We start from the raw sequence: 19,540 nt of genomic DNA, 5'->3' as shown, positions 1-19,540 counted from the left end.
ACCTGGTGTTTTATACAGAAGACTGATGTCGTAAAATTATAATACGCAAACAAAGGAATGGATAAAACTAACTTCATAAATCGACGGTTTTTTTAGAATTCCTAAGATCATGACTACGCTCAAAAAACTTCTAAGCTGACGGTTGATGCTTTTGGTGGTGAAAATGCTAATTAGTTCTTATAATTACCTTTTACCCGTTTTTATTATGTGGCTCTTCTGAAAAAACCATTCGCGGATTCTTGAACCAATTATATAACAAAAGAAAGCCAATTATGTGTGCGGTTGAATTTGTTTAGATTTTATTCAATAAATTAAATGTAATTTTTGTGAAATACACCAAAGTTCTTTATCTATTTCTTTCCAGCGTAGCCGAAGTAAGGAGATGGCTGAGCCCTACGATAAATATTCGGATATGGAATATATACAGGCTCGGACTCCGCCTCAGCTGAAGCCACTGCGGAGCCACGGACGTAGATCGGATTGGAACTGATGCGGTGCAGATCGTAGGGGTTGACCAGAGAGCCGTGCGCATAGCGGAAGGGCAGAGGAGTGGTTTGAATCCGCGCGTTCTGCACCGCCGTTGATGTGGTGTCCGTATCAGAGGGGGCCACAGCAGTGGAAGTGCTGACAGTGTCTGTTGGTGCCACAGCAGTGGATGTGCTGTCCGTATCTGAGGGTGCCACAGCCGTGGAAGTGGCTGGAGATGCCGTTGTTGTGGGCTGATTGGCCACGGCGGTCGAGGTGGTATCGGATCCCGTAGACGTAGGAATCGCGGTCGATGTCGTTGGATTTCCCGTAGAGGTGGGAATGGCCGTGGACGTAGTTGGACTACCGGTAGAGGTAGGAACGGCGGTAGAGGTCGTAGGCGTGGGCAATGTAGTGATGGGAGCGGCTGTGGTCGAAGTTGATGTTTGCTGGTTGTTGTTTAGACTGGCTAGGTATAAGCTATACAAGTACGCGTTGTAAGCCGCCTGAGCCTCGTAGTACTGCTGCAATTGGCTGTTGTAATACGCATTATAAGCTTCGAAAGCTTCGTATTCCGCTTGAGCAATGCTGTTGCTTGAGGAGCCACTTCCTCCGCCTCCTCCACCTCCACCACCTCCACCTCCACCTCCGCCTCCACCACCACCACCACCGCCACCTCCACCACCGCCTCCTGTTAGGGCGGACACTACGCTTCCCAAGGTGTAGACAGGAAAACTGAAGGACTGACCCCAGGCCTGACCAGTCAGCAGCAAGACCAATCCAATGGTTTTAAACAGCATTATGAAGAGAGTTCCAACGGTGCTCCGGTTAGTTCAGAACTAATGTGATAGCTCCATGATGCGCAGAGTTTTATACAGTCTGTCGGGTGTCATAAATTGAATTGTGTCTGAGACCTACATAGGACCGGACTGAAGCACGAGCTTAAGATCAAAATTCGATCTGGGCTTGGTGGAGACCCAAAGCGGTCATTTGAATTTTTATTGGTTTTGGCTAGCGAAATCACAGAAGTGAACTGAAAGCTTAATTCCCATAACTTAGTCCACTAATGGGCTATCATAATGGACCTACTGCAAGACAAAGCTATTTTACAAACCATCTTTCCCTATGATTATTATTTTCTTTATTACTTTATCACCGATTAATAATAGTAGTAGGATATCCAACTCGATAATAATATGGCGTAGACCCATATATAGGTCTATAGTAAACGTATCTGGGTGGAGTTCTATAATAAAGGGCAGTGTTTTGCGGCGGACTCGGAGCCGGACGACTGGTAGTCCGCTGCAGAATTTTATTAGCCGGCTGCTCGGCATCATCCAAATCGTATTTGATGCGCGATCCATTCTTAAAGTCTATGTAGTCAACGTCCTCATCCTCATTTCGTGTGGTAGTAGTTGTGGCCTGGGCAAGAAAGTCTGAGAGCACAGCGGGTGAAACTGTGGCGGATCCTGGCTGCTGTAGGCCCAGAAGAATTCCTTGGAGGAACTGCTCTCGCACCTCGTTGTTGGTTTGCTCGGAGTTCAGTATCTCATCGGACTGGGGCTGTTTCATGATCGCAGTGTTTGTGATGGGCAGCGTCTCATCTTGGGGTCTGAGGATAGGTATCTGTGGACGGCCTGCCGTTAGCGCCAAAAGATATAGCCAGGGTAATGCTGTTCGAATCTGCTCCTGCTCCGTATTCACATCACTTGCATTTGCCGGAATGCTGGCCGCGGCCACAGAACACAGAAGAAATCCGATCAGTTTCATATCGAAACGCGGTCGACTTTAAACTAAGTTTGGCTGCGCATTGGGCTTGCATATTTAGCAAATGTCTGCACCGCAAGATATTAAAATGCTAATTTTAGGTTCATTAATAAGTTGGCGATCAGAGAAATCGATCGCTTCTCTCTTAGTTTTCTTTATTTTCGTTGCTCTGTTTATCTTTTTTATTTGTTTACTATCGTTTGACTTAAGCTAAATTAACAGAAAATGTATATTTGTGGTTTTAAATGCGCTTAATTCGTTATCAAATCTGATTTTGTTTTTGCACTGATAAGTATTATATCTTTAATCTAAATAAATGTACACGAAATCACACTTCGTTAAATAATATTTATGAACTTTATTTCTTAGCCGCAAACTCAATCGGCTGTTGTAATTGTACTGGATATGGTTGGAGATGTCGAACTTGTGGTCTGCGACGCAGGCGCTGTGGTTTGGATTTCTTTCGAGGAACATATCTCACTTTAATTGGCAAAAATTGCCCTAAACGTCGTAGTAGGGATTGTAGAAAAGATTGTGACTGTTTTTGGAGCTGCTGTCTTTGTGGGCGTTTGCGATGGCGTCGACGGTGACCACGGTGACCATGGTGTCCACGGTGTTTGTAGGGATCATATACGGCATATGGTCCGTAGCTTTCGTAGGGAGCATAAACTGCGTAAAGTCCGTAATATGGATTGTAAGCCGTCTGAGCCAGATAGAACTGCTGCCATTGATTACTGTAGTACTCGTTCATATAATCATTGTAATCCGAGAGTGTCTCGTTCTTATGACTGCTGCTGTATTGTTTAGGCTGAGAGTTAAGAGCGCTTCTTGCAATATGTAAGCCCAAGTCCTTAAGATCTATACGCACGAGTTCGCCCAAGGACTGAGCGATTAATATAAAAAGTAGGCCGACTACTTTGATCGACATTGTGTCAAAAGGCGACACGACTCAGCTCGGCTTCCACAGAACTGAGGCTAAAGCCTGTGGGTGCCGTAGTTTTATAAATCTTTCACGGGGTCACCATGTGAACTGATCTTAAAACACTAGGTCCAGAACGCGTGTTTAAGCAACGATTTAAATTTTTATGGAGTTGCCTAATGGAAAGCATAACTTAAAAACAGACTATGCCGCCATAGAGCGAGAGCCTAACTTATCTACCTCTCATCATCTTGGATCAAAGGTATCAAATCAAGGAGAGGAATTAATTTTACATAATTAATGCCAGCGGTGGCTTCTGCCAAAATATTTTTCTCACTTTCAAATCAAATCGTAGTAAAACGGGAATATTCATTATCTTAAAAGTGTTCATTTTATTTATATTTCTGTCCGGTAAATTCAGAAGAACCCCCAAATTGTTCGCGCTTTGAAGTCAGCTCATTATTTTACATATGTCGGGCCATACTAAAAAATAAAATGTTAAATAAATTATTTGAATTTTAATAGACCCCGCTTACCAGCAAGTCATTCTCAAAAATGGGAATCCTGTAGGACTGCAAATTGGTCGTCTGGGATTTGGTGGTCATCAGGTTCCGTACCAAAATCCGGCGTGGAACACCACCCTGTCGCACAGCCTTAACTCGTGTGCGGGGCAGAACCACTGGAGCCGCATAGGATCGATATGCATTCCAGTATTGAGGCTCCGGAGAGACGTCGTTAAAGGCTCTGGAGTTCAGGTTCACAAACTGGATATTTGGCTGGCGGCCAAACAGAGACCTTAAGAAATTCCGAAGTGGAGTGTTGCCGGCATTTCCGTTGCTCACATTGCTGACTAGCTGAAAATCCTGGCTGGTTGCGTTCGCATTGATCGTGAGATTCCTTCGCAATCCGTTGCGAAAGAAATGCCTTCCGCCCACAACTTGAACCTGCGATGAGGATGGGTATATTACTTGCACGCCAGGTGATCCATAAACTTGGTAATCTTGTCCTGCAATCGTGTTAGCTTGGAGCAGCAGAGTAAGACCAATCAATGTGGCTAACATTACGGAGAGTTGCGATAGGCCTTCTTAGTTCCAGAGTTCAATTTCAGATTGTGCCAGGCTGTGTTGGTCGCTAGCTCTTATATAATCAAAGGCAAACACTTATCTAAATAGTTATTAATGGATCGATTTTTGGGGTCGAACGCTTATAAATTGAAGTCAATTCGGTTGCCAAAGAAATATATCCCGGTGTCAACTTGTATCTAGAAGACATATGTTCCGACCTCGCGAACCTTAAAGATAAAGTTTTGGCGGAACACTGTTTGTAAGTGACCTTTTTCATGAGGAGAACGCTTAACTATCCGATTGGTAACCAAGTCAGTTCTTTAAAATATCGCCCTTAATAGTTGTTAACAACTTTCTTTGGTTCTTTTCTGTTTATCATGTTTTTACTCCCAAGAATTCCGCATTTTTTCATCGGCACCAGTGAAGTTTATTCGAACATCTGCCACAAAGTAATAAAATAGATTTAATCACTTTTGAGCTGGTCAGTTGGCTGTCAGTTGCTGTGGCAACAAAAATGCTGAACCCGTTAGCTAGCTAATCCATAACGCCGATCTCAACCAAATAAAAGATAGCTGGGCGTGTTCTGAGCTGATTTAAATAGCTAAACTAATTTACATGCGAACTCGGCAGACACGGTGACTAGACATTTTTTTTGCAAAAGATTTGACTTTTTACCAGAATATAATTTGAAAACATTTGAGAACTGGGTTAATGTTTATGGTCTGCCTTTCGCATTTCATTTGGAGAATGTGACAAGTATAAAAGCTCAGCTGATGCCATCTGTCAATCAGTTCAAAGCGAACACCCACTCCACCATGAGCACCAAACTGGTACTCTTCCTGTGCCTGGCGCTCTGCGGAGCCATGGCCATGGCCCTTCCCCTGGAGGAGAATATCGAACAGAACGCGGTGTTGGAGAACAGCCAGGAGCTGAACAGCGTCGAGGAGAACGACGGCGAGACGGATCCATCGACGTGGCGCAAGCTCTTCGGCAGCGAAGGTAGCGCGGGAAACCTGGTCGTCACCTTCCCACAGACCACCAGCACCACCACCAAGAAGCCCAAGACGACCAAGCGGCCGTACTACCCGTACCCACCCAAGTACCCGCCCTACCCGCCTTATCCACATTACTCACCGTACCCTGCTCCGTACCCATATCCCGGCTTCTACCCACCTCCCCCACCACCCTATCCGTATCCGTATCCCGGACACGGCGGACACGGTGGACACGGCGGTCACGGCGGCCACGACGGTGGACACGGCGGACCCCATCACCATCACCACCACACGACGACCACCACCACAACGACCACCACCACCAAGAAGCCCATACCGAAACCCAACCCCCCACACCACCCACACCACCCACACCACCCACACCACCCACACCACCCACCACCACCACCACCTCCACCACCACCACCACCCTACCACCCTCCCTACCCATACTACCCACCCCCACCACCACCACCACCATCGAGCGAGGAATCCGATGAATCCACCGAGACTCCCACCAAGATCTGCAAGAAGTTTTTCGGCATTGGACTTGTCTGCACGTAGGCGGTAGATCTTCAAGCCGACATTGAAAGCCAGCTCAATATTTATTTATTTATAATTTATTAACCGAATAAACAATTGGCAAACATGCAACTCGTTTTGGTGGGATGAAAATGTGTAGCTTTGCTCAAGTGAAATCAAGAGAATCATTTCTATAAAAGAAAAAACTTTGATAAATATTAAAGGAATATATTAAAAAAAAAAAACAACCTAAAGTTAACACTTCAAATGCACTATTTAATTTAAACATCAATTTAACATGCCCCGCAGTATTTCACACTTGTCAACTTAAAGACGTATTCATTTAGAACGATCCCATGAGATTTATTCGAATTGATACAAAATCTACATAAATATGGATAGGCTGTCAGTGGGTTCAACGTTTTTGTGTCGCCACAGGTGCCGTGGAGATTGGTTCCTAATTGACAGCGACAGCCTCATTAACATGATTGTCAGCAAACGATGTATCTGAGTTTAAGCTTGTATTTGGCTGGGCCGTTAAACATTTTCAATTCACCCGAAACACTCTTTGTACATTCAAATTCCGTTTAGTGGGCCAGCGAAGTGAGATGAAGTCGTAAGCAGGCCGGCTGATGAGTTGATGACTTCATTACCAGTTAAAGGTGGTCGCGCTCATTATAAAGATAAGATTCTAGCTTCGAACCTATTGTTCGTTTGACGTCTGTCATCTAATAGTCGGCTTATTTATCGGGATCTTGTGCGCCGACTTTCTGGCGACACTAATTAAATGTCCGCCGGCTGGCTATTACCAAACCAAAACAGTTCGCAGGCAGGACAAACAAAACATCCAGAAGATGGCGATAGAAAGGCCAGACTAGTTAACCATTTCCTCAGCTCCTACTCAGCTACTGAGCTAGTCAGTTACTCAGCTCTCAGTGTTGCGTGTTCCGAAAATCGTAAATTTCGGATGTTGTTAAAAAGTTTTGGCAGCGGCATAAATCTGCGGCCAACAGGACAACAGCTTCCACGGCAAAGTCAGTTCACTAACGAGCCAAAATCGTTGACTGGAAATCCTTGAGTACAGAAATAATGCCTATAAATATGCTGAAGCAGTTGTTGTCTATGCCCCTGCCCTTTTGTGATATTCAATTGAGTCAAAGGCAAAACTTTTGCCCAGCCAACCAACCAACCAACCAGCCATTCGAAGGTCAACAGCGCAATTTGTTTCCCCGAATATGTTGTGGATAGAGTTCCGATGGAGGAGCACTAGGAGTCCAGGCACCGAAGGTGCCCCACAATTATGAGTGTTTGCGATGTCTCGGGGCTATCCATCCATCCTTGCCAATCGAAGAATTATAGTTAAGTGAAGTGCCCGGGCACAGCCTGATTGTTTAAACAATGAGCGTAATTACGCATTTCTATTGGAGAGTAGGTATGGCAATTACACGCAGATTACCACGTAATTTATGAAATATGCAGGGACAAATAAAATACTATAAAACACGTACCCCGTACACAGACCCCATAAATAAGCCAACCAGCCAGCCAGGCTTAGCCAGCTGCCCATAAACTATACGTTTTCCGGAGCCGTTTCTCCTTTCAAATGTAAATATCTATATATGTACGAGTATGTATGTGTATGGCACCCTGGTGGCCATAGTATCTTGGCCAAGTGGCAGTTCCATCTTGACTGCGAACCAGTCGTTTGAGCTTGGCAACCAACGGAAGTACTTGGAGCGGCGGAAATACAAATGAAGTTAGCCATATCAGTGGAGCTTACTTAGCCAGCATTTTTATGGCGCTTCGCATTGTTGGGACAACTTTTGGGCTCAAAAGGAAAACGCAGGACCTGCGCATTTGATTCTCTTAGAGGCAGTTATTAAAAATGTGATCTTCCTGGAAGCCCCGAAACGTACTTCAATTAAATGCCCACCCAAACGGACACAAGAAAAGAATTTCTATACATTTATATAAAACAAATTAAGAGTGCCAGCGAATTGAAACAAATTCCGCCTGTTTCATTTATGTAAACGTTTTGCTGCACCAGTTTGCCCTGTTTGTATATCCCTATGTCTGAATGTACAAATGTACGTTTGTATTTCAAATATAATTTGCACTCAACAAATAAATCGAGCGACTCTCCTTCAGCGCTCCTTCAACCCTCATCTCATCTTGGCCATTGTTCCCGACAATAGACGTCTGCGTATGGCTTTTCACTTTAATTGTGTGAAATTATTTTGAAAAAGTGTTTCGCATTTCATTTTGTCCTCACCCGCCGTATTTTTCTTTTTCATGCTTTTTTATGCTTTTTTGCTTCCAGTTTTTTGTTAACGATTCGTTTAGCACAAGGCCATATTTATTTGAACGGCAGCCTTTTAATGTCGATTTTTATTGTGCGCTGTATAGACACAAATTGCCTAGACAAATGAGACAGAGAAAAACAATTTATGAATACATATATATTTTATATAGATATATGCTTGGCATATTAACAACATGAAGATTGATCGAAAATCTCATCAAGTACAATTCCATTTTTTTGCCGACTGCTCTCTCTGAAAGGCAATTGAAGTTTTAATTATGCCCCAATGCCGAAATGTGAATAGGTGAACGTTAATTAAATTTGCCACCCTGACCCAATCATCTTGTTATTCTGCTGCCCAAGGCAGAGTTTTATATACGCTGGCCATCCTTGTGGACCATTAGGTCTATTTTTGGTGGCTAAATTTGAGTCAGAAGTGATTGTAATGAGTTTTTGATATTCCCTCGTTGGCGTAAATACCCACCATTCCAACCACCATTCTTACTGTTCTTCCTGTTCTTGTCAATTTGAAAATAGCCTGCGTTCCTTCCTGCGTCTGAATGTCCAACTTTCTGTCGAAATGTCAGGCTTGGCCACAGTTGGCTGTCAAATGGCAACAAGAATATACAGTTCTGCCAGTTGCTGTCGATGTAATCAAAATGTGGCCGAGAAATCAAAGTCATCTCGGATAAATACTGAATTAAGTATCAGTTGAATATCCTGGCGTTTGCGGGGCGGGCGGGGAGGTACCAAAATTAAAGGGCCGTTCAAGTCCATTGGCTTGAGAGCTCCACACGAAGCTCCAAATGGTTTCGTAAGCGAGAACAATCGAGTATTTTAGAAAACACAGCGCTTTGGGGTTTTGTTTTTCGGCACAGGACTCGTGGCATCGAAAACAAAAACCAAAGTGCGGCAAAGGCGCCAAAGCGAAAGGCACACACACACACACATACACACAGAATTGTGCACATCTAGCAGCACACGCACACAAAGACACACTCAAGGTCCTTAATGCCGCGCGGTTTTTCTCTTCTTCACTTTCACTAGGGCCCTGCTGCTTCTTTTTTTAATTTCTTTAAGAGCTAAACAGAAATGGCGAAATAAGCATAATTTCAAGCGCCATAAAAACAAAGGCAGCAAAAAAATAAATTCACACAATTTGAAAAACGCAAACACTCAACACGCCAGCCAGGCCAGACTTCAGCTGCTCAGCTACATAGCTCCAGTTCCATCGGCTGCTCCTTTTGTACACCTAAAGAAATAATGTTGCAAAAATGTTTTCCAATTTGGTGTATGATTTAACAGGTATTTTTCAAGCTTCTCTTAGTTGAATTTGCAACTCGCACCTATATTATTTAGCTTTAACTATCATTCATTCACTTAAAAACATATACTTTTTCTTGTAATATCTAAAATTTCAGTAAAATTATAATTTTTTTCTGAGTGTAGACAGTGCTCGTGCAGCTGCTTAATGGCTTTCGCCCTCCGAGTGTAGGTGTAGGTGTAAGCGTGATGGTGTGTGCTTGTGTGTGGTTGATGGCCAACATTCTTGGTTTCCCTCCAAGTTTTGGATGAGAATGAATTAAAAAAATGTTTACGACTCGACCGCTTGATTTTCAGCACATTGGTAAAATGGCTGGTCAAGAGAAAAGCGAAAAAAAAACCGAAAAACTGGAAAACTGAAAAACAACAACTAGGGCAGGAGTACCATAACCAAAAGAATGTGGAAGGGCACACCTCTCCATTAAAGCCCAATCTGCTGCGAAAATACCAAACCGACCGGCCGAAACCCAAACGGTTGCAAGTGTGTAAGTGTTTGTGGTGATGGTTTTGGGGCTACACTCCAATTTTCCCACCAAGTGGACAGCAGGGGTGCGGTGGTGGAAATTAATTGAATTGCCAACGGTTTGTCCTTAATTACAAGTGTCTAAAAATATTGGAAGCCATAAAAAGGCAACTCGAGCAAACAACTATCACATCAAGTGGAAGAGATACAAGAAAAATGTACCAATTTTAATTATTATTATTGAAAAGTCGTTAATTGTCGAAGTAAAACCTCTCAAATGAATCAAGTGCTTTTCAGTTGCGATCCAAATACTCAACAGTTTTTATTGTTCCATGCTCATCACTCAACTTGCGACTTTCTTCTTACTTTCTAGCCGCCGCAAAGTTTTAATTATTTCATGGCACACTTGAGGGCCGCGGCTGAATGGCCAGCATGTGCGGTAAATGAGGCTAGAATTTCCAGCTAGGAAAACAATTCAATAATTGGCAATCAGAGGGGGAGATAAATGGGATAAGCCTGAAAATTAATATTGAGTAACTTCGATGGCTGCCACACGAACTCGATAAACAAGCTAATTAGTTTCTGCTCTTTGCCAATGAGATTGTAATTAGCGGTCTGCGCTACTACGACTGTATGGGGTCCAAGTGAATAAATGGTTGCAGGGCTCTGTACTCTGTACTTTGAGGCAAGGATGCTTAACAAAAGTACCCGCAACCAATAAACGGTCCCATGGACCACTACACCTATTGGACACCGCCCACTGTGCCCACAAAATGGTGATTCGTGTTGCAAGTGCAGCATAATTGAGCGAATTGGGCTGTTTTGGGGGCAATTGGGATAATCGGCTGGCTTAAAGGGGTGGCGCTGCCAAGACCGCCAAAATCGAAATGAGACAAAATGCACCTCTATAAATTGCGATGGCCGCCCCCCTTGCGGCAGTTGACAAATTATTAGCGAGTTTTACGAGCCAAGCGTGCGGCTTTGGCTTAAATTTATGCGGCATTTGGCGGCGCAGGGCAGGTAACTGCCCTTCAGTCTATTAAATCAGTGGCGGAAAAGAACTGAACGAATTATTTATGGCACGCATTTAGGCAGTGCTAAAATATGATAAATGCCAAGATCCTAGTGCCACTGCAGCACTAGAGCGTCTCACCGCCATTATCTGTGCCCCTCAGCTGCCTGCCACATGCATAATTTAAGACAAATTGACTATAAATCAGGCCGACGAACATTTTCGTTTGGCTTTGCCACCTTAAACGAATAATACGCAAAAAATGTGGTAGCTGGCATATAGAAATCGACACCGACCTAAAAAGCCAGCAGCATTTGGACACAGGTGGCACAACAAGAGCGACATTGGGGCATTGAAGGATGCGGCATCAGGAGGTGGCAGGGTGCGGCATGGCCATTGTGATGCCGCAAAACAAGCGCAGACAGTCGGACAATTCATTTGAAAATGTTTTTATAAATACAATGCCCTAAGCTAAACGCAGGGTTCGTCTGTTTCCGCAAATGAAAATAATTAAATACTTGTGTAATTGAAAACGTAATTGTCTTTCTGGCGGAAAGGACCAGCCATGAATCTGATAATAGTTCACCCTCAACCGCTTTGATAACATTATATTTTAGAAATGTATTTATCCAGCCATAAAAAGTCACTTTAACAGCATTGAAAATAAAGTTTTAAGTGGGCAGAAAAAATGTTGAACTTTATAGTATATTTTTTATGGCGATACATATATATATTTACGATCCCTAAAAACACTAAAAGTGAAGTTCTACTTCGTTGTGGGTTAGCCGAGTGCCATATTGACACTGCTGGTAAAACCATTTGGGCAGGTCATTTATTGATATAACGAAAACATATTTTTATTGAACTCGCGATGTGAAATTTAGATTTATTTTTAGGCAATTTGATGACCTATGAAGATTTTATAGTTCTGTGCGCTGCACGCCTTGTTTTTGCCATTTTTGCTTGTAATTGCTATGGAAAAACGTATAAATCTGCCGAAAAATACGTGGAAAAATGATTTTTCAGAGCTAGGCACGTGTGTGTGTCATGTTTTCCCGGAGGGGAGGCACTTCGGGAATTCCGCAACACCCGCCGGAGGCCGCAGCAGCTGTCCCCTGCACGCAATTAATCACCTGGCAACTGGCGACCCCGCAGGACGACAAGCGCTGCCCCAAAATTCAATTTCCTGGTCCTCATACCGATTCACCTGCACTGCACCATGGGAAAAGCCAGCGAAGTTCTGTGGTACTCCCTAGACTTATACTAAACTCTATAACAAATTTTATTAGTAATTATTATTTAATTAAATTATTCATTCAGAATCAAAATGAATACATAATTAAATGAAATAAATAACCAAATAGAAAAATGCGTTGAATTTATGAAAATTGGAATTTACTGGATTAAATTACAGCAATACCAAATATCTTCTCTTCCGTTGATGGATTTTTTTCATTATTTTGCAAAACAATAGAGCATACTGCTGCACTCCTGTTAACATCAAATGTTTGTCCCATCAACGCATTTATCCCCAATTCCATAGTCCAAAGTTGCTTGCAGTCGAGCTGAGGGCTGAGGGCCATGGAGGTGGCCAAGGGAAGGAAGCCAGACTCGTTTGCCTTTCAGAGTCTGCAAATGTCTAAAGCCGCTAAATATGAGCGCAGTTCCTTCAGCTGCTGGGCCACTCGAGCGGGTGAAGCACCTTTTAGACAGCAGCCAGGCACTTAATTTTGCGCACTTTTTAGCAGTTGCCAAGCGGGGGCCAAAAGGAGAAGACCTGGCCCAAACCAGCTACCAGCAACCAGCAACCAAACTGGCCAAGAAGCTGGCGCGTCAGTCAAAGTGCAAGTGGCACTTGTTGCCACTCCAAACGTGCGGGCGCAAAACGGAAGCCGCTGCCAGAGGAAACGTTCTTCTACGGAATTTTCCCGCCATCCTCCAGCAACCGCCCACTGGGCCACTTTTTATTCTTTGGAACCCGCCAGTGGAAAACTAACCCTAATTGCATCTACGCTGCATGGCAAACATTCACTTGTGGCGAACTGGGGCTGCAAAAACAGAGAAGCAAATGTGTTTTCCGAATGTGTTTTCCCAGAGGTAAGTTTGGCTCACACACAGATATTGTGAATTGTAAATAACAAACATCTCGTGTGGCACGGCAATTATTTGCCCAAAAAAAAAGCATTTAAACGAGAAAATCATATGAGCTTTTTGCTGACAAGCCAAAGGGAAAGATGGACGCTCAAGATACTTTCATGCACTGCATCTGGTTACTCTACAAATTAAAAGTTCTGGCCTCGTTGTGGCTCCCCCAAAAACACTGAAAGTTCACTCAGCGAAAATTTATAAAAATTCCTGGGTAAAAGCAACGTTCGATATCTGAATTACATAGCATACATAGTTACATGGGGTTGGCTGAAAATACATTTTGAATACATCCGTTTTATAATTTGTAGCCATTGGTAAATTCGAAATTATAGTTTAAGAAAGTTTCTGCTCGGCTGGCTTTTTGGTTGTAATTTTTCCGTTGCCTGGAACGCATTTTTCATTCTGTTCAAATGGTTTTAAATAGGAATTCTGATGGCCACAAAACCCATGGCAATTTGGTATCGTCCTTGAGCCCCCCACCACCAACCCCAACATATATTTCAGGCATGGGTATTGGCTGAAGGACATGGAGCGACGAAGAGTTCATAGGCCTGCCTCCCCAGAATCAGCATTGTGTGCAAGGATATTCATGCAGTTGAGTGTCCATATGTGTTTGTGCAATTTCCCGGGGGAAATTTATGTAAATAAAATAACGAATAAAATTTACAATATTACAATCATGTGCAGTATATTCAAGCCTGCATTCAGAGAGCCTGGTCTCACCCCCTTCGACTTTCATTCATTCATTCGTTCATTTGATTTCGTTACGATTCACTGGAAATTGTGCATTGCAAGCCCGCCCCTTTTCACTTCTTTATGTATACTAAATGCGAGTGTATGGCTCTCAATTGGTTTGTTTTCTCGAGGGAAAGCGAGGGAAATCTTACGCCAAGGTCGTCCAATAGATGGCAGTGCCACCCACACTCCTCGATCCAATTGTCAATATCATTAAATGGGTAGTGGAATAGTAATAACAACTCGTTGTGTACTGAAGTCCCGTCTAGACGGTGACCTTAAAACTGGATAGCAATAGTTATGCAATCGGTTTGATGGCGCAAGGAACAAACTTTAATTGCTTCGAGGCAGGAAAAGTTTTTTAATCATGATTTTGCGCATTTTACAGATGTGCGTGCCGGAATATATTTTTAGACAACACCACCCACATGAGGAGCACCCACATGAGCCGAGGACTAGGCAAATTTCACACCCAACTAGATTTGTAATAAGCAAAAGCTAGAGCATCGCTCTTGCCCTCGAACGCCCGTCCAAATGGATTAGAAACAACTTTGTCTGCGCCAGAAAGTATGCAAAATTATTGAAATTGAGCATTCAATTTATTTGCAAATGGCTTGCCATATATATTCATCCAAACGAACAGCTTTTGCCTTGTTTTCCGTTTTCAGGACTCTGCTTTTTACCGCACACAAACCCACCCACACACACACATATATGTGTACATGGTGCTGGCAGCATGGAAAAGTTTAAGGATAACTGAAATGTACGCACGAAGGCGCCAACATCTATTAAGCTCCAATGGAGAAAATAATACATTATACATATCCAATATATATATACACATATATTTTTGCGCACAACATGAAGCTCCGTGTGTAAGTGTGTGTGTGTGAGTGCGCGGGCAATACAATCAATAATTATTTCCATATCATTAGATGCCAGATCGCAAAATGAAATGCTAAGGCAAAGTGTATGAGCCAAACAAAAAGTCGTAGATTCCTTTTCCAAATTGGTATCGAATCACCGTGCAGGACTAACTGCTCTGCTCTAAAGTTGAAAATTCTATTTTTCTTCTTGTCGGTTCCGCCAGCTGTTCATACTTTCCGGCCGGAAAAGCTAAAAAACAATCACTGGAATTTGTTGGCCAAAATTGTTTCTATTAATTTTTCGAAACAAACTGAGTAACTGAGTGCGTTTTTGCCACCCCATGCACGTCGATAGGAGAGCCGACTTTTGTTTATAGCCTACAGACTAATGCCACACATGTGTGCCCGTCATCAAAGTTGAAAATTTAAATGAACCGAACAAAATAAGGTTCCTTTCCAATTAAGCCAAATGCAACAAAAAGGCAAAAAAGAAACAAAACTCGCAAATAAAGAAACGAAAAGAAAAAAGCTTGATTTTGTAATACGACAGTGGATATACCACTTGTTGCATATAGCTTTAGCTTAATTTAAATCTCTTTCTGTAGAGTGTCAAATGTTCATTTTAAATGTAAGCAAATCAAAAATGTATACAGTGTGCAAGCTGAACATGTGCAGTAAAGATCAGAAAACGCACATAAAAACGATATGCCAGCAATCTCTAGAAATACCTCCTACAAAGAAACGAGAAAGCGCTGGAAAAACCCATAAAAACCAGTGAGGAAAGCACGTGGCAACCGCCAGCGAGAAAAACAATCTTAAGAAAGGTGAATATTTTCAGAGATTGCGTGCGAGTGTGTGTATTTGACTCTTTTGAGGCGACAAAAGTGCGAGAAGTGCGGAAAAGCACATACATTTGCGCACATGTTGATACTTTTAAGCTGATTTTGCAGATAATTAAAATTGAATGGCCAAGACAGAGACACACTCAAGAAAAAGGTACTTACAAAAAAAGACACACGGCGTATGCGTAATAATTAATAAACGAAAGCATTTTCTCATTTCCAACGCGGAACAGTGTGCTTTAACCCCGATTAATCAAGTTTGACTTATGAGGCAGCCGTAAGGTGCAGCAAGCACTTGGCTTACAGCCAGTCACCCAGTCACATTTAATTGGGCCAGGCCAAGAGAGCCATTTGCCGTTCGGCAAAAGGAAAGCCAAAAAAAAAAAAAAACAGAAACACAAAAACAGGGCACACAAAAAAGGCTGGCAATTGCACTTCGCTCTCCAGTCCGATTAAGGATCATTGGCAGCAGGCAACTGGCAACAGGACACGAGTTGCCGCCAGCAAAGGTAGAAGAATAATTGTATGTATAAATAATTGATGGCAATAAACGGAACGGAGAAAAGTGCAGAACGAGTCGCAGGGCAACCGCAAATGAGCGCCATCGAGTGTCGATGTGGCAATTGTTTCGCATTTGCTTTAATGCCCCCAAACACACAAAGGGGCACCATTAAGAGGATAATACAGTGGAGATTCGCTAAGAGGTGCCCGAATGACACGCGGCATCTATCGAGACCTCACACTCGTATAAACAATGCATTGAACCCAGTTTGCTTTAATTGACAACATCGTTTGCAGCTCGTATTCGAAATTATTTATGTATGTGCAGCTTTTGTGCTGTAATTGCATTGTAAATGTAACGTTTCGAAAACCAAAGTTTTGTGCAAATGGTACGAGTACATTTTAATGTCAGTGAAGTACAATTGAGGAAATAATGATGGGCCACACATTTGGTTGTAAAGTTAGTTAAGTGCCAAAAGAATGTACAGATGTGAAACTTTCGATGTGAAAATATATATATTTAAAGCATATCTTCTGCTCCGTTGGTAGGTGCTTGTTTAATGCCTTTTATAAACAATTTTAATCAATATCCCCCTGCCATTATGTGCAGTACTCCCCCGGTTCGTAGAACCCCTCGAGTAAAAATCAAGGGGGAGCACCAAGTTTACAACTCCACTTGACTTGCTTGTAAGAAGCTGTTTGCGACATGCTTGTTAAACTGTTAACACACCAAGGCAATAACAAAGCCGGAACCAGACACACACGCACACACAGATACACACTGATACAGAGACAAAGACACAGACACCGCCCACCATTTATGGCGCGTGGGCGTGGCCGTGTCATTAGAGACGCTCAATCTCTGTGGCCTGTTTGCTCACGAGACGCAACACCAACACTTTGATTCAATTTCACTGAGGCGACGGCAACTCTGTACAACTGCAACATCAACCACCCAACCACCCCAGCCATCCTAGCCACCCCCCACCACCCACACAAGGCCACCGCAAAGAGCGCCCACTGCGCCATTTCGCCACCCACTATTTGGAAAATCGGGAAAAGTTTTGTGTGGCACTAATGCAAAATTTAAGAGAGCATAAAATGCCAGCGAGCGGCACGCACAAGTTAACAATCATTTAATTTCCATGTTTCAAATAACTATTTCGCCGGCGCAAACTTTCGCCTGCCTGATAAACTGCCATTGCCACCAACTTCTAATTACGAATGCAAAATAATTGGTCTAAACCAATGGCGATGCACTCGGGGTTAAGCCGCCGGAAAATTCGCAGCTTTGAACAGGTCCGATGCCCCGAAATGCTGAACAATGAAGCTTTCTTTGCCAAGAGACCCGGCCAGCGAAATAGCTGAGCGAATAGTTCTCCAGTTCCATTGTTATGCAGGCACAAAATTTTAGGGCCGAATGCCATAAATGTTCAATAGCGATTTTCACGAAAATATGGTTACAATTGCATAAAAGTATGCATGATTAAGTATCAGAGCAATTAGTAACTGGCACAGTCTACCCAGCATCAGATCATTAAATACATACTGCACATGAAGAGCTTATACTTCAACTAATGCTGTTGGAATATTTATTCAGCCCTAAACTCGCGCTAGCCTGGCATACCCACAGTAGCGGTGGCATACCCATTAGGCGCTATATGTTGCACAAGCCACAGCAAAATCGTATCCATCTCCATGTAATTGCAGTGAATACTCAGCACTTTATTTGCTCAGCGCCCCACCCGTCCAGTTCATTATGGGTACCAATGTGGGTTTCCATTGCATGTGCACTATTTTTATTTGGTTGATGGGTCAATGGGCCGAGGGCATTCATTTCGGTTTGCTGTGGCCACAGTGCGGAACATATTTCTACAAGCCAGATAAGTACTTATTGCGATAATGAAACTGAACAGCGCCAATAGTGCAACAAAAATGTTCAAATAATTGCGTCCATAAATTGAAGCAAAATATATAAATTTCGCAGCTTTGATATGAAATTATGATACATTTGAACAGGGAAACGGACATGGCTCGCATATCTCCATCAATTAGGACGTAGCATTTAAATATACACCGCTTTCCGATTATTATTATTATTTTTATTGGAATGGTTATGGGCCATAAGCAGAACATGCTACACATTCAATCCATTCGGCATCCGAGCGATGGTTCATTGGATTGCCTCAACATTGGCATGGGATATTCGAATTTAGTAACTGATACGCAGGCCCGCAACAATGGCCACATAACCCGGGTCCAGTTATAGCAACAGGGCCAGAAAAGAAAGCCATAACGGGGCAAAAGAGAATCGTTTCTTGGCGAAATTGCCACAATAAATGCTAAAATGTGATTGTGCTTTAATAGTGCCGCCTTTGTCTGTGACTTTCACAGCCACCAGGGACATATCCACACGCCATATGCAATATAGAGAGCACATATGCCGATGTGTGGTGTTCGTTCCATATGAGCCTGCACTAGACAGCACGTGCCAAACCAAGAACAAACCAAGAGCAAAAAAAATCTGAGGACTAAAAAACTTGTCTGACTCCTTTGAGTTTGGCTTGTCACTGACCGAATCGCTGGCGCCTACATATATGTATACATCGCATTGCCAACAATTTGCCGTCTTAAACTTTTTCACTTGAGTTTTGCGAGTGGGAGAGCGGTATGCGTATGCAACTTTAATAGACCTTCAGTCCGAAGGAATTCAAGCCAACATGCAGCATTGCCTGATCCTGGGACAGCTGTCCTTCACCGTTAGCTTTGACACAAGGATCTCTGCTGGCATATGCGAAGGGAATTCCTAGCTGTGGCTAGAAGAAATTATAGCAAAAGCCCAGATGAATTATTCACCTAGACTACTTTTGCTGCTCGATTTCGAAATTATATATTAAATAAATGCAAAAACCTATTTTATTCATAATATTTATTCTAAGTACATGCAGCCAACTAGAAGCTCTAGGTAGATATTCGTTTGTAATTATTTCCTATATATGTTTCACACTTAGCTTTGTTTATTTTATATGCCGTTGAATTGCATTTCATATTCAGAAAGTAGAGCATTTGCTATAGGCTAGACACTGGCTGGTTCTCGCTTTTCTCAGGGCGTCATCCTCCATATGAATGTCGGCTGTCAATAACCATTGTGGTGTTCATACATCGCTCTTGTCTAGCAAATTGGTTCAGTGGATTAGTGGTGCGGGTATATATCTGTCCTTCTGTCGTTCTGTGTGCGAGTGTGTCTGTCATTGTGCCGGGATATTGGGACATGACTTTGACAGCGCCACAAAATGGCGATCCACTCCCACTTTCACTTCCACCTCCTCAACCCGAATCACTGGCTGGATATCATAAGCTCGGCTAAAGGCTCTCCGTTTATTCTTTTAAGTGGCAAGAGCAAAAAAAAAAAAAGAAAATAATTGGGCAAGCCCAGCTCCTCAACCCAAAAGCCACATCTTTCAAAATCTATCAAAATCTCGCTTGTGTGCACAATGACTCAGGCTGACTTTGGCTTTAAAAGGTCTTAAGGGAGTGGAAACGAAATCGGGTATTTGGTTCACGCTCCATTCCATCTGCACAATTCACACACAGCCGTGTTAATCCGCACTAATTT

The 19,540-nt window shown here is 42.9% G+C and overlaps 5 protein-coding genes across 5 annotated transcripts; 1 reads left to right on the top strand and 4 right to left on the bottom strand.

The window, feature by feature from the left end:
* Positions 1–277: 277 nt before the first annotated feature.
* Positions 278–1,313, bottom strand: LOC6530745 (uncharacterized protein DDB_G0280205). Its single transcript, XM_002091599.4, has 2 exons — positions 1,151–1,313; positions 278–1,117 (listed from the first exon to the last, which is right to left on the bottom strand). Exons 1-2 carry the CDS (start codon positions 1,263–1,265, stop codon positions 351–353), a joined length of 882 nt encoding a protein of 293 aa, XP_002091635.2. The 5' UTR covers positions 1,266–1,313; the 3' UTR covers positions 278–350.
* Positions 1,314–1,463: 150 nt separating this feature from the next.
* On the bottom strand, positions 1,464–2,235 carry LOC26535132. The gene has a single exon (XM_015197385.2). The coding sequence runs from the start codon at positions 2,233–2,235 to the stop codon at positions 1,618–1,620; it is 618 nt and encodes a 205-aa protein (XP_015052871.1). The 3' UTR covers positions 1,464–1,617.
* Positions 2,236–2,504: 269 nt separating this feature from the next.
* Positions 2,505–3,206, bottom strand: LOC26535648. Its single transcript, XM_015197430.3, has one exon. The coding sequence runs from the start codon at positions 3,158–3,160 to the stop codon at positions 2,591–2,593; it is 570 nt and encodes a 189-aa protein (XP_015052916.1). The 5' UTR covers positions 3,161–3,206; the 3' UTR covers positions 2,505–2,590.
* Positions 3,207–3,460: 254 nt separating this feature from the next.
* LOC6530744 lies at positions 3,461–4,447 on the bottom strand. The gene is made up of 2 exons (XM_002091598.4): positions 3,688–4,447; positions 3,461–3,634 (listed from the first exon to the last, which is right to left on the bottom strand). Exons 1-2 carry the CDS (start codon positions 4,210–4,212, stop codon positions 3,611–3,613), a joined length of 549 nt encoding a protein of 182 aa, XP_002091634.3. The 5' UTR covers positions 4,213–4,447; the 3' UTR covers positions 3,461–3,610.
* A 542-nt stretch (positions 4,448–4,989) lies between these two features.
* On the top strand, positions 4,990–5,859 carry LOC6530743 (formin-like protein 20). The gene has a single exon (XM_039372739.2). It carries the CDS (start codon positions 5,031–5,033, stop codon positions 5,772–5,774), a length of 744 nt encoding a protein of 247 aa, XP_039228673.1. The 5' UTR covers positions 4,990–5,030; the 3' UTR covers positions 5,775–5,859.
* The last annotated feature ends 13,681 nt before the right edge of the window (positions 5,860–19,540 follow it).

Source organism: Drosophila yakuba, chromosome 2R (genome assembly GCF_016746365.2).
Source record: "Drosophila yakuba strain Tai18E2 chromosome 2R, Prin_Dyak_Tai18E2_2.1, whole genome shotgun sequence".
Lineage (NCBI taxonomy): Eukaryota > Metazoa > Arthropoda > Insecta > Diptera > Drosophilidae > Drosophila > Drosophila yakuba.
Note: the sequence above shows the minus strand (reverse complement) of the source record. Positions and strands in the feature narration are given on the sequence as shown.